We start from the raw sequence: 12,509 nt of genomic DNA, 5'->3' as shown, positions 1-12,509 counted from the left end.
TTTTAGAGAGGTAACGCAGTGGTTGATAGGTGACTGAGTGATGCAATAAATAAATAAATAAATAAATAAATCACAGAAACATGCAATGAAAACAAACTTTTTCACTAGTTATGTTGTCACTGCTTGTAAAATATACTTTGAAACACTATATTTTACCCCTGCAAACTGTGTGCTCTTCAGAGATTGTCAGGAATTTTCCAATTTGGAGCCTTTTCATGCTTCATTTGAGCATCTTGTCTGTTTTTCTCCACACAAACATGCAGAAATAATGAAACAAACTAAAGGAAAAACCAAGAGAATCAACATATGTGAATAAGCTAGGCAGGTACAGCTAATCCAACAGAAACTTTGGGGGGGCTGTGATGCTGTTCAGTGGTTGTGTATATATACACATGTTATTTTGTGTCTAATCAAGAACAAACCCCAAGGAATAGCCCTAGCTCAGCTCTCGTGACTACAGAGAGGAGGTAGCTCTATCACTGGCATACACACACTGAGCTCTTCCAAGTCATTTCCACCCATGGGGACAAAAGCCCTATGTGGAGAAGCAGAAAGAGGGGATGACAGCCCTCAGTGGGGGAAGGCAAGGTTTTGGGGTTGCTGGAAAGGTTCACGGAGGGGATTAGTGGTTGTGTATTAGCTTGCATACATGCAGGTGTGTGACTAAATCTGTGTTTCTACTTGAATTGTTGTGTTCAGATGATCCTTGAGCGTACACTTGTCTGAACACCCTCCAGGAGCTGTGGACTGAGATGGGCTGATGTCAGGATTTCGAGGGAGGGGTTGCTTCATGCGCCGCGCTTGGACGGAGGAGGATTAATTTTTTTTTTTGAGGAAGCAGTCCACAAAAGGGGGGTAGAAGGGATTAAAAGAGGTGAATTTTAAAGTGAGGCTTGTTTACAGAGTCACAGGGTATATTTCCACAGGAAGACAGATATACACTACCTCTACACTGTTGAGAGATTAGGGAGGCATCCAAAAAATAGAGGAGGAGGGAAGGAGATTTGGGAAGGAGCAGAATTAGAAGATGCACTGGTATGTTCAGCCGGCGTGCAGCGTTTGTGTGTTGTTTTGTATATACACAATAAATGTATGTGTGAAAGTTGTACAATGGATTGGCCACAATTACTTCTGATATGACAGCATGCGCACAAACCTGTCAGAGCCCACAAATTTACAAACTCCTGCACACAAACATGCACACACCGTTTTCACATTCGTGTCAGGAGTGAATACAAACAGTCTCCGCAGCCCTTAGACAAACATAACAGCCTGTTATCATCATTCATCCCTAAGGCAAACTGGACACTAGAGCTTGCTTGTGTGTATTCTCACACCGGCACACACACAGTGTGCACACAGTTATATACACCATTATTAACCTGTTAGAAAAATCTGACGCTAAGCCAAAGTAAAATGTTGATTCAGTGGAACGCCACACACAGATTACCCGTGGATTGTCCTTTTTTTTTTTCTTTACAGCCTTTCCAACCTTTGGCTAACTCCATTTGCAATGTAAAATAAAATTAGAGATAAATAATACAATGAACCAATGAATAAAGCCCTGCGGCCCTATCCGGGTCTGAAGATTGTCAGTCTGCTGTGCATCAGCCAAATTTAAACCTGAAATTTGCATTTGAAATCATGCCTGTTGCATCTGTCATGCTAAAAGAGAAAGCAGCTCAAGAATTGCTCCTTGGGTGCACGAGTTACCCATGCCATGCGTACTAATGGACCTCCATACAATCGCGGATAATAGCTTTTTGAACTGTGTGCCGATAACAGGCTGGATTCTTTTCAATTTCCCTGTTTTACATTGAGCTGCAACAATACCCAATCCTGTTACTGATAACATTTCTCAGTTCTAACATTTGACATGTCTTCACAGAATGTAAAAAGGCTAAAGTATGGAAAGCCATTTAAAGACTGGATTGAATCAGTTGTGTCACAAGTGAGACACATTACTGTTTCAGCCTGTGCTTTGCATTTATGTATATAACCTGTGTCAGTCACAATTCAACTTTTAAGTGGCCATTTATTTCAGCCCCACTGGAATTTGCACCAGGTATGAGAGAGTGAAAAGAAAAAAGATAGCAAAGGAAATGGAGAGGAAGCTTGAAAGGAGAACTGGATGAATGGAGTACTAGACTGGAAAATGAAGAAAAAGAAGGAGGAGGGTGGATGCCGGCTCAGGATAGACTGTCTGTTTAATGCACAGTCCATATAGCCTCTTTATCTCTCCCTCTCAGTACCCTGCTTTTTAGCTTCCTCATTCAAATGCAGGTCAGCTGTGTGCAAGTGAGGGGCGAAATAAAAAAGATAGAAAACGGGACTGCAGCAGCAAGCGGAGAAAGATAGACCATCCTGCACTCTTCTGCCAATCAGTCTCTTCCGTCAAGTATTGCACCGCGTGTTGCTTGCTGCACGGAGTGCAGGGGCCCTCCCATTTAACTTGCCTATGTAAAAGGTTTTCTCACAGGCCTAAAGGAGGCGAGTGTTAGGGAGTAGATAAAGTAACCCTCTGCCTGATGGGTCTTGCTACAGGGAGGGAGAGACTGAGTAGAGGCGCAGAGAGAGAGTCAAGACCCCAGGAGTGTCTACCAAATACCTGAGGGAAAGCTGGGATTTAAGGAGGGAAACGGGACTGACGAAGGGAAGGGAAACTGGAGTAAGGTTATTTGCATCTACTGGATACCTTTTCATTTCCTTGTGTATTTCCATTGTGTATTTTGCTATCAGGTTATGTCAATGTAACCTTAAAGTTTATTGGACTAATTTCCAGTTCCATCTTTCTTTTTTAGTCTACTATGGCAACACTATAGTATTCACATTTCAGAAAAACCCTTATCTTATACTGGGCCTTAGTTTATGAACTGTCTGAAACAAGCTGATTTAGCTACCGTTTCTTTGAGGCCAACTTTCTATGAGTTCTCCTCATTGCCTCCAGGCGGAAGCAGGTGCTTGTGGGTATTTACGTCATCGTTTTCTGACAAAGAGCTTCTGTAAACAAGCTGTAGACAAAGAAAAAAAGCTTTCCTCTTCTTTATTGGAATTAGCTGTCCCTCAATTAGATGTCAGAGCTGACATAAGATCTGGAAAATGGAAGTGGACAGCAAAAACATCAATAGCAAAGTTAACACTAATCACTTGCTTAATGTGGAACATAATGGTGGACTTAATCTTTCAATCGTAAGCTGTATGAAACTGTGTCTATTTATGTCCCTGTTAATAAGTGCACATATGGGAAATGTGCTATAATATTGACTGACTATTATCTCACTGCACATTTTATTTATAGGGACTCTTACTTTAAATGTTTACAACTACAATACAAATAAAGCAAATTCAATATTTTGCTTAGATTTTTATGATTGCTTAAACAATATTGGAATTTGTTATTCTGAGCACTCCTCCTACAAAGCTTCATTTACCCATCCACGCCCCCTTAATAAAAATGCTTTTTCCTATGCCTAAAGACTTAAGCCCAACATTTAGACGCAGTCTGATGGATGCATCTTGCCCAAGGATACTTTGACATGCAGACTGGGGGATTCAGGGCTCAAACTACCGACTGTCCAATTAGTAGATGACCCACTCAACCCCCTGTGCCACAGCCGCCCCCTAGCTTGCTTTATGATCAAACGTAGGCTATTCGTCTACGTTTGATTATACATTTCCTGTGCAGAGCAAATTGTTGAGTCAGACAGAACATGTGGGTGAGGTTGCTTTGCCCACAGCCAAGAGACGGCCAGGGAAATCTCTCCTTTTGGCATCAAACAGATCCAAGAGTTGAAAACACTGATGGAAGCCGAACGTTTACAGCAGCCTGACCTTTTGGCTCACATCGGATTATTTATTTAAGTTTTGTCATGTTTAAAATGAGCAGTCAAATTAAACATGACAAAGATAATGAACAGAAAAGAAATTCACTCATCCATTCAAACCCTGTTTCCTTTACATTTAATTATTCATAATTTTTCAGCATACTTTATCATCTGTGTTAATTTGGAATTGTTCTTTCTAAATTTACTTTCAGTCCTTGCAGCATCTGCATATGCTTTAGAGTATCAATCAAAATCCTACCCCAGCGCAGCCTTACTCCTCACAAAGTTTACTGGGTACACTGAAAGAAAGCTTTATCAAACCACCATTGCAGTGATTTTTACCGTGCACAATATCAAAAGCAAATTAGGTAGAGAGAAAACAACACATAATTCCTTTAAAAGCACTAAAAAACAAAACAAAGGTATACAGTGAAAACAGAAAAGCACAGTGCATTGTATTAGGCAACTCCAGCTATCTGAGGAACCTCTTGAGTGCAGGCCCATCAACAGAAAGTCACGCCTCTGATATGCCTGCTGAAACTTTTAATTCATTTACATTCATATTCCGACACTGGTACGTGGGCTTGGCATTTCCAAGACAGGAAACAGTGTCTTGTATTCCACCAAGATCTTAATCTCTATGGAGAGTGAGTAATACTGTATCTCACTTAAGGATTTGTTTTGATATTCCTTATATGTGAAGTTTTCTTTTCATTCCAAGTCTACAGGATGTCTTTCATCTCATTAGTGAGATCGGCTGTTATACATCTAAAAAAATGTAAATTCTTGTATCTTTCTAACAAACCCACCAGGAAACAAAGCAGAGAAACAAGGGAACCAGTGGACAAATGGAAAAGCCATTCAGGAGAGTTTTGGCTTCTTGTTTTAAACAGTATACTAATGTTAGTGTTGCCAATATTGATATGCAATAGCAGCCATGTTTATGAGATAAGGACATGACTTTTACCTTTTTCTCCAGTATTTCCAATTGCTCCCTATAGAAGCTGGATATAGTAGCAAGCTCCCTTTCTTTCATCTCCAGGTTTCGGGCCTGCAAGAGAGAGGGAGAAAGGAAAGGGAAAAAGAATAAGAATAAGGAGTATACCACTTTTTAAATGACATGTGAAGACCAGCTGTTGCAGATATTCTTTACAATGACATAGCACTGTGTTTTATGACATACATGTGTAAATTCTTGGATGGTACTGGTCAGTGTTTATTGTGTCACATCAATATTGTAGTCTTGGGATCCGGTTTCATACAGTACTGTGTAAATGATTCAAGCCGCACCTTTCTTTATGTTTTGCTTCCAAGTTGCCAGACTTTGTCATTTTTAAATGGTCTCAGGTCTCCAAGTTTCTGAAAGTCTTTTTAGATTTCTTCTTTGGACATTAGCTTCTTTTTCGCTGAGTTTCAGTCCAGTCCTTGTACCTGACTTGTTTGTCACTTAACAGTAATCTATGAAACATTCAAGTGTGAAAAGGTACCCAAATTAAAAAGAAAAAACAGTTGTGCCTACACATGACAGACAACTCAGCAAAGAACCAATTTTTAAATTATATCTTTAGGACTTTGTTACTAACAGAATGTTCCAGTTGAATCTATGAAAGATACTGATGATAACACAGCTTGATCGCCATAAAAATAGTATTTTTGCACCAACAGGTGAGTCCCAAAGAGCTGAAAACCTGGCATATTTTTGCATGGTGGGTGGTGCATCCTTAAAAAAGGGGGAAAAAAGGAAAGAAAAGACAAAACCAGAGCGAAAAACAACAATAACAAAAAAAATGTAGTAGTAGGCCTGAAGAAATGACTACAGCAGATGAACAGTATCTGAAAGTCATGTCCTTAACAAACAGGAAAACAAAATCCAGCAAAGACCTGACACAGGTCCTGAGTGATGCATTTGGATCTTTGGTTAATCCATCTACTGCTCACTGATGTCTCATCAGAAATGGTCTCAATGGAAAGGTGGCTGCCAAGAAGCCATTCTTAAAGATGGAAAACAGGAAGAAAAGAGAGGTTTGCCAAATACACAAGAACTAGACTGAAAATCAGTGGCAACAGGTCTGACAGTGTGAGGAATCCAGGTTTTTGTTTCAAATAGTTGTCACTGTGTATGCTGAGGTCAGGAGATGTCCAACAGAGTGTGTGTAGAGCCGTCTGTAAAACACAGACATGGTTTGGGGATGCATTTCAGCCAGTGGTGTTGGGGATCTCGTCCAAGTTCTGAACACAGAAAAGCATCTTCAGATCTGCAAAGTGTCTGATTGGCAATTGCTTCATTTTTCAGCATAAAATTAGCTCAAACACACTGCCAATGCACTAAAGTCATAAATAAATTGAAACACACACACATACACAGTGGAACTTCAACATTATTCAATTCTATTTATATAGGACCAATTCACAACAAGAGTCACCTGAAAGTGCTTGATATTGTAAGGTAAAGGCCCCACAATAAAATAATAAAAATCATAAGTGAAGCAGTGTGGCACATCTTGGGAGAATGGAACAAAAGGCAGCAAACATCCAAAGAAGAGCTTTGAATGTCCTTCAAGAAGTCTGAAGAACTATTCCTAAAGACTACTTGAAGAAATGACAAGAAAGCTGCGTAAGAGAGTTCAGACAGTTTGAAGAATAAAGGTGGTCACACCAAATATTGACTTTCAAGCTTGTTGAAAATGTAAAAACACCTTTTTCTTTGACTCATATACTGTATTTCCAAGTATTACTGCAAATTTCAATTAATCACTGCACTAGCTTCCCATTTTTTGGAAAAAAAATAAAGAAATAAAGTGTGGATCATCAATTTTGGATCGTATTGTGCATTTTTCTGTGTGAATGGGTGGATGACTGAATGTAATGTGAAGCGCTTTGGGGTCCTTAGGGACTAAGTAAAGCGCTAAACAAATACAGGCCATTTACCCATTTAGGACTGAATGTGTGCTCATTTAAAGACTGCAATGTAGCGCCAAAAGCCTCAAGACTTTCAGCAAAACTCTGAACTGGAAAAATACAGCAAAATATCAACTCTGACTACACAGTCCACCCACTGTAAATCAAAGTAGGAATACACGGTTACTAACAGTAACCATCATGCAAAATAATTGTTTTTAAATCACAAAATAATCCTGTCAAATAATAAGACAGACAACATATATACCATTTGTTACTGTAGCTAGTAAAGTACAGAGTACAGTATTTGGAAGTACTTGCAGAGTCTACATTTCAGAAAATCCGTAAGTTTCACAAGCACTGGAACTGCACTGGAGCTGTTTTGCCCACCGTGCAATCATAATCTGAGTACATAACTGATCTAATATATAGAACTCAATACTGATATAATATTGCGCAGTTGTAGAATTGCCGGAGCAGAAGAGCCAGAGGCAAAAAACACTAACACTTTTTTAAGTTACACTTTCCAGATTTTTACCAAGAAAATGCAAGCCAAATTACAAAAGGCCCTCCATCTATTCACTGCTAGTGAGCACACAAAACATAGAAACCTGTCCTTTAACAACACATTTAGATAGGGGGGGATAGCACAAGGGGAACTTTCTAAGTATGATTATATCCTTCACAAGTTTAAGTATTTTTCCAGGAATATGTATGTGTTCTTATCTATACACTACTTTATTTATATTGTTTGATGAAAGTCTATGATTATACACATCTACATCACAAAGTAACACACAACAATTAACAACAAAACAGCTATTTAAGGTTATGTCCATGCATTGTAACAAAACTTACAAAACTATTCAGGTAGCATGAGACTGGGACAGCTGTGGCAGGAGCTGACATGGCGTCGCTGGCGTTAAGATGAGGTGAATGGCTTTAGCCAAGTTTTGACAGGCAGCGAGGTGGCAGATTGGCTGTAGGAAGACCCATAGTTTGGGCCATGACGTAGCAGCATGCAAGCAGAGGAGGACAGGAGGCAGACGTCAAAAAGATACACTGAAAATGAGCTTTAAATCAGCTTTAAGTCAGAAATACGCATGCATGGTGGCTGCAAAGAAAATGCTTGTTGTAAAGGAGAACTGTTATGGAGTCACCTTCTTTTAACTGCTTGAGAATTTAAAGTGAGTCGATATTATTTCATATTACAAAAAAAAAAGGACAGAAAATAACTACTTTATAAGAAATACTGATTCAAATAATCTTAAAAGAAGATACAGTGGTTAACTGTAGTAAAGGTGTAAAGACAAGTGACAAAAGCAAGAAAAAGAACTGTGCAAGTAAGGAAGCAATGTCACAAATGTCACGCAGGCCAGGCACCCCACAGATCAGGGTTGTTTAGCCATGCCTTGAGCTCAGTGTGTGATATTACTGGGTGTTATTCACTGAGCTAATTTAAGAATCTCTGATCACAACATTTAAAATGGAAAAAAGAAAGATACAGTGAGTTGAATAAACAAACATGGCCTGGATCATAAAAGCAAGTAAATATTTTCCTTGGACAGTCACTGACTCATTTAGCAATAAAAAGGTACAGTGCTCTTTCTATGAGAACATGATATTCAGAACACAGGCATTACACAGTAATAAAACTAACTAAGGTGAGCTTAAATTCAACTGTTGCTCCAAAAACCCTGCCAGCTGGTTGAGGACCTAAGTGTTTACATACATATGTTAAAAGTTTCATCATGCAGCAGTTAAAAAACCCAAACAGCTGCAAAATCTTAATTGCATATAGATAGCCAAGTTGCATCAGCCTTAGAAGAGTTAGCTGAACGAGCACGCTGTGCATGAGATGGTTGAATTCTCTCTACCTGTAATCTATAAAGGTGAACGTACGGTATGTGTATGTGTGTGTCTACATTTTAAAAATGAATGCCAATTAGTGTTCATGAAGGGCATTTATGAATGCAAATTATATCTAACCAATATGGGTAATGAGTGAAGCAGTGCTACAACAGTATGAACACGACATGGTGCTTGAACACAATGTAAGTGGCTGCGGGTGCCGCAGCAAAAGGCAACAATGGGCCCTGGATTTATAGAGAACTGAAACAGAAAGACTGTATTACACACGCATGTGGACACACACCATCACACACACACACACACACACACACACACACACACACACACTGTGCGATGGTGTAATGATGACTGATTACTGTACTGAGTTGTGCATTAGCGAGAGCGATATAGATCAGATGGAACAACAACATCTTCCCTGACTGATCTACTGATCTTCCCTGCTTTTTGCTGATATGGTGGGTACAACCCTGCAGACGCACACTCTTACGCTGATTGACATCACATTTATTGTAATCCAATCTAATCTCATCCCAACTTAACAGTCGCATGTATTCCCAAGGAACACATCTGTAAATCCCTATACTGTGCTCACAGAGCTTTCCCTTTCTACACTGACGCTTAAGGGATGTGAGTGTATATATATGTGTTTGTGAGTAAAATCACCTCTGCCAGCAGCACAGATGATGTGTAATTTTCTAGCTGAATACCTCCCAAAGTGTTGTTGTGTGGAATGGTGGCGGCAGCATACTCACAGCCTCGCTTTAATGCACAATGAAAACATGACATTTGAATAGAGAAGAGAGAGTGAGAGAGAGAGGAGAGAGAGCAAGAAGGGAAGAGCAAGAAAAAAAAAAACGTGATTTAAAAAAAGAAAGAAAGAAAGAAAAGAAGCAGGCACTAGCGATGGTGGTGTTGCTTACCCAGGCATCCAAATCTGCAGGCTGGGAGAGAGAAAAGGAGCAGGAGTTAGTTAGACAGTAGAGGATATAAGAAAGGCACGGGGTTGGAGTAGATGGTTAAAGAGACAAAGAGGAAGAGCAAACAACCAACAAGTATATTATGAGAGTGAAGAAGGAAGGTGAGTTAGAGATATATAAAGAAAGGGGGCGAATGAAAGTAGCAAAAAGCAAGAGAAGAAAGAAATGAAAAGGATCAAGGACAGAACAAAGTTAATGCATCACACTGCAGAGCAAGAGGTTAAGATTTAAACTTAATTTGCCAGATATAAACTGTCACCCGAGATGTCATTCTAGCCTTCAAACGATGGCAAGTTTATTTATATGGCACATTTCATTTACTCATAGCACTCATAATACATCCAGTATATTGCAACATGGACTCTCTAACCAAGTAACTTTGTATCACAAGTGTCAAAATCTTCATACTCCACATATTTTTGGATCTAAACAAGTCTCACGGTCCTCACTACCCTGTCAGTTTTCCATTCACACTCCCTGTCCTGACCACCTATATGCCCTGTTTCACTTCACTGCCTTGTATCTCATGATGTGCCTTGATTTTTTTCCTCAGTTGAGAGAGAAGAGATTATCTTTACACTTTTAAAAGAGTGTAAAAAAGTAGAAACCACAACATAGAGTTGGTAGACAAAGTATGCAAAAGTGGACTATGTGTATATCCTGTTCTTGTGCTTCAGAGACTGAAGAAGTCTCTCTGGCTTAAAAAACAACAACAACAACAACAACAAAAAAACTACAGATGATTTCCTGTTAGTTTAAGCCTCAACTTTTAGTTTGTAACAGTTCAATTGCAATTATACATGTGTATGATTACGGTTTGCTTTAAGACCTTTTAGTAGGCCAGCCAAGACTAGCTGTTCACCAGCTGTATTTATATGATCATTTATAAGCCTCAATAAGAGTCTTTAATACCATAATAAAATCTTATAATATGGCATATTCTTGAATATCACCAAATCAAAAACATTCTGTTAAGGAATTTGAAGTCCTACCAAGTACTGCCAGTCTGGCATTAGACACAGGACAGAAAGGGGCAGATTAGAGCAGTAGGTGGCTCGAATGTTGCTATGCCTCATAAAGACACCATTCAGTTAAATGAGGTGAACTCACAAAGCCAGTTGCGGCAGAATGCATGTGTGTGTTAGGTAATCCGTGTAACGGATACAGCCGATGCCATCTGTTTAACCTCCCTGCTCTTCAATGGCTGGCCCTAAACCAAGTATGTGTCTGAATGCGACTGTGTTTGTGCTGTGTGTACGTAGACCCCAGCAGTGCTCACAGGAGTGTGGAGGTCCCATTTCCATAGATGAAAGACTCAGAAGATAGGTGAAGGGGCTTGTTGTGATACAAATGCAGACAAGCTCACACCCAAGCAGTTTGGTGCAGTTCATGGGCCATAGCCCACATAGCATTTCAGACGCATCCACTCATTGTTTTCCAGCTCCGAGCTCCCTGATGACCAGCAGTTAGCAGCCTCAATGTGAACATTAAGAGTCTGAATCCACTGAGCTAGCAATAACACAGCCAAAGAAGAATTCCAATTAGACTAAGGTTAATTCCCAGGGACTTCAACCTAGATCAAGCCAATACATAGAATTCACTGTGATCCCTCAGTTAACAGATATACATACAGCTGGTTTATAACCGTCTGCAGATCAGATTATGTTTGTATGTAGATCAGGCCAACAGTTTAGGAATATTCCTTAAAAAATTATTAGACTGCAGGTGACTGTACCAGAAACATTTCAAATTTAGGCTTTAACAAATTTTAAAGTTGCTCTTCTTACTTCTGAATCGTTTGGTTAAGGCAAAGTTGGTGTCTGTGCAGGAGGCAGGACACATGACGTTCACTTCCTCACTGTGAATTCTCCAGACAATTACCCGCGCTGTTCTCAGACGTGTGCAATCAGATATCACAGGGAGTTTATGGCGGGGAGTGGTAGGGTTCATTTAAAGTCTGATCAAACTGTTTCAGACATCTCCAATTCTGGAAAAAAAACTTGAATATTTTTTTGTTACTACATATATTTGCTTCTTCAGCTGCATTGATCTTACTAGATGCTTTTTGGTGCTTTTGAGTCTTATAGAACAAACATTTGGATCATTCCTCCCTAAAGTCCTCCTTCAGTCTTACTTCCATGTCTCAGTTGAACAGCCATCTTCTGGTCATCCCACAGTATCTGACCTTGCCATTCCAAAATCTGAATTTTCATATTTCATCAATATATTTTGTAGATAGTGTTTATCCATCTTTCATGTGGTTTGAGTTGACAGCCCTAACAGTCTAATGTGAAATTTCTTTAAACCCTTTTTAAATTCACTCCTTCAATAATTGAACGGCATCCAGAACCTGAGTTAGCAAAGCAGCCCCAAATTGTGATGCTTCATACAGCATCCTTCACAAATGGGATGAGATTCTGAAGTTGGTCTGCATTGCCTTTTATCCTCCAAACATAGGATTATGCATTTTTGTCTCATGTGGGCAAAGAACAAAGTGGTCAGGAAGTTTTGTGGAACATCCAGGTCTGTGGCCATCTACAGACACACTTAAATGTTGTTTTGGAAAGCAGTGTTCATTTTTGTTTGAGTCCTTCTACGAACACTACCCTTACAGAAGTAAAATTTGTACAGTTATAGAGATTTATGCAGGGTTTTTTTTGCTTTTCCACCTCTTGGGGTTTGCATGTTGTGCTCTTGGTCGTTTTTACAGGACACTGACTTCTAGGGAGAAAACTACAGTTCCAGTGCAAGGAAGCAAAATAATGACACCCACTCCACACAACCACACCAATTTAATGGATCTCAATAGATTTGATTAATCTATGCTGAGCTGAATTGTGTTTGCTGGGTGTATCATGAGGGTCAACAGATGCTTCATTTAGACTTGAAATGTTAGAGCAACACTATGTGTGTGTGTGTGTGTGTGTGTGTGTGTGTG

General features: G+C 39.6%; 1 protein-coding gene across 4 annotated transcripts in view; it reads right to left on the bottom strand.

Moving 5' to 3' along the window:
- Window positions 1-12,509, bottom strand: part of chchd6b (coiled-coil-helix-coiled-coil-helix domain containing 6b) — a 52,900-nt gene that overhangs the window by 27,414 nt on the left and 12,977 nt on the right. For 2 of the 4 annotated variants that reach the window (XM_085158996.1, XM_085158995.1), the window contains exons 5-6: window positions 9,515-9,535; window positions 4,792-4,875 (exon numbers count right to left, since the gene is read on the bottom strand). In XM_085158996.1, the coding sequence (XP_085015122.1) occupies window positions 4,792-4,875; window positions 9,515-9,535 (105 nt within the window). Of the gene's footprint in view, window positions 1-4,791; window positions 4,876-7,580; window positions 7,703-9,257; window positions 9,354-9,514; window positions 9,536-12,509 lie in introns of those variants that run through there. The other 2 variants (XM_085158998.1, XM_085158997.1) reach the window with 2 other exon arrangements.

The sequence above is a fragment of the Neolamprologus multifasciatus genome, chromosome 5 (assembly GCF_963576455.1).
Source record: "Neolamprologus multifasciatus chromosome 5, fNeoMul1.2, whole genome shotgun sequence".
NCBI lineage: Eukaryota > Metazoa > Chordata > Actinopteri > Cichliformes > Cichlidae > Neolamprologus > Neolamprologus multifasciatus.
This window is presented reverse-complemented; position numbering and strand designations above follow the sequence as displayed.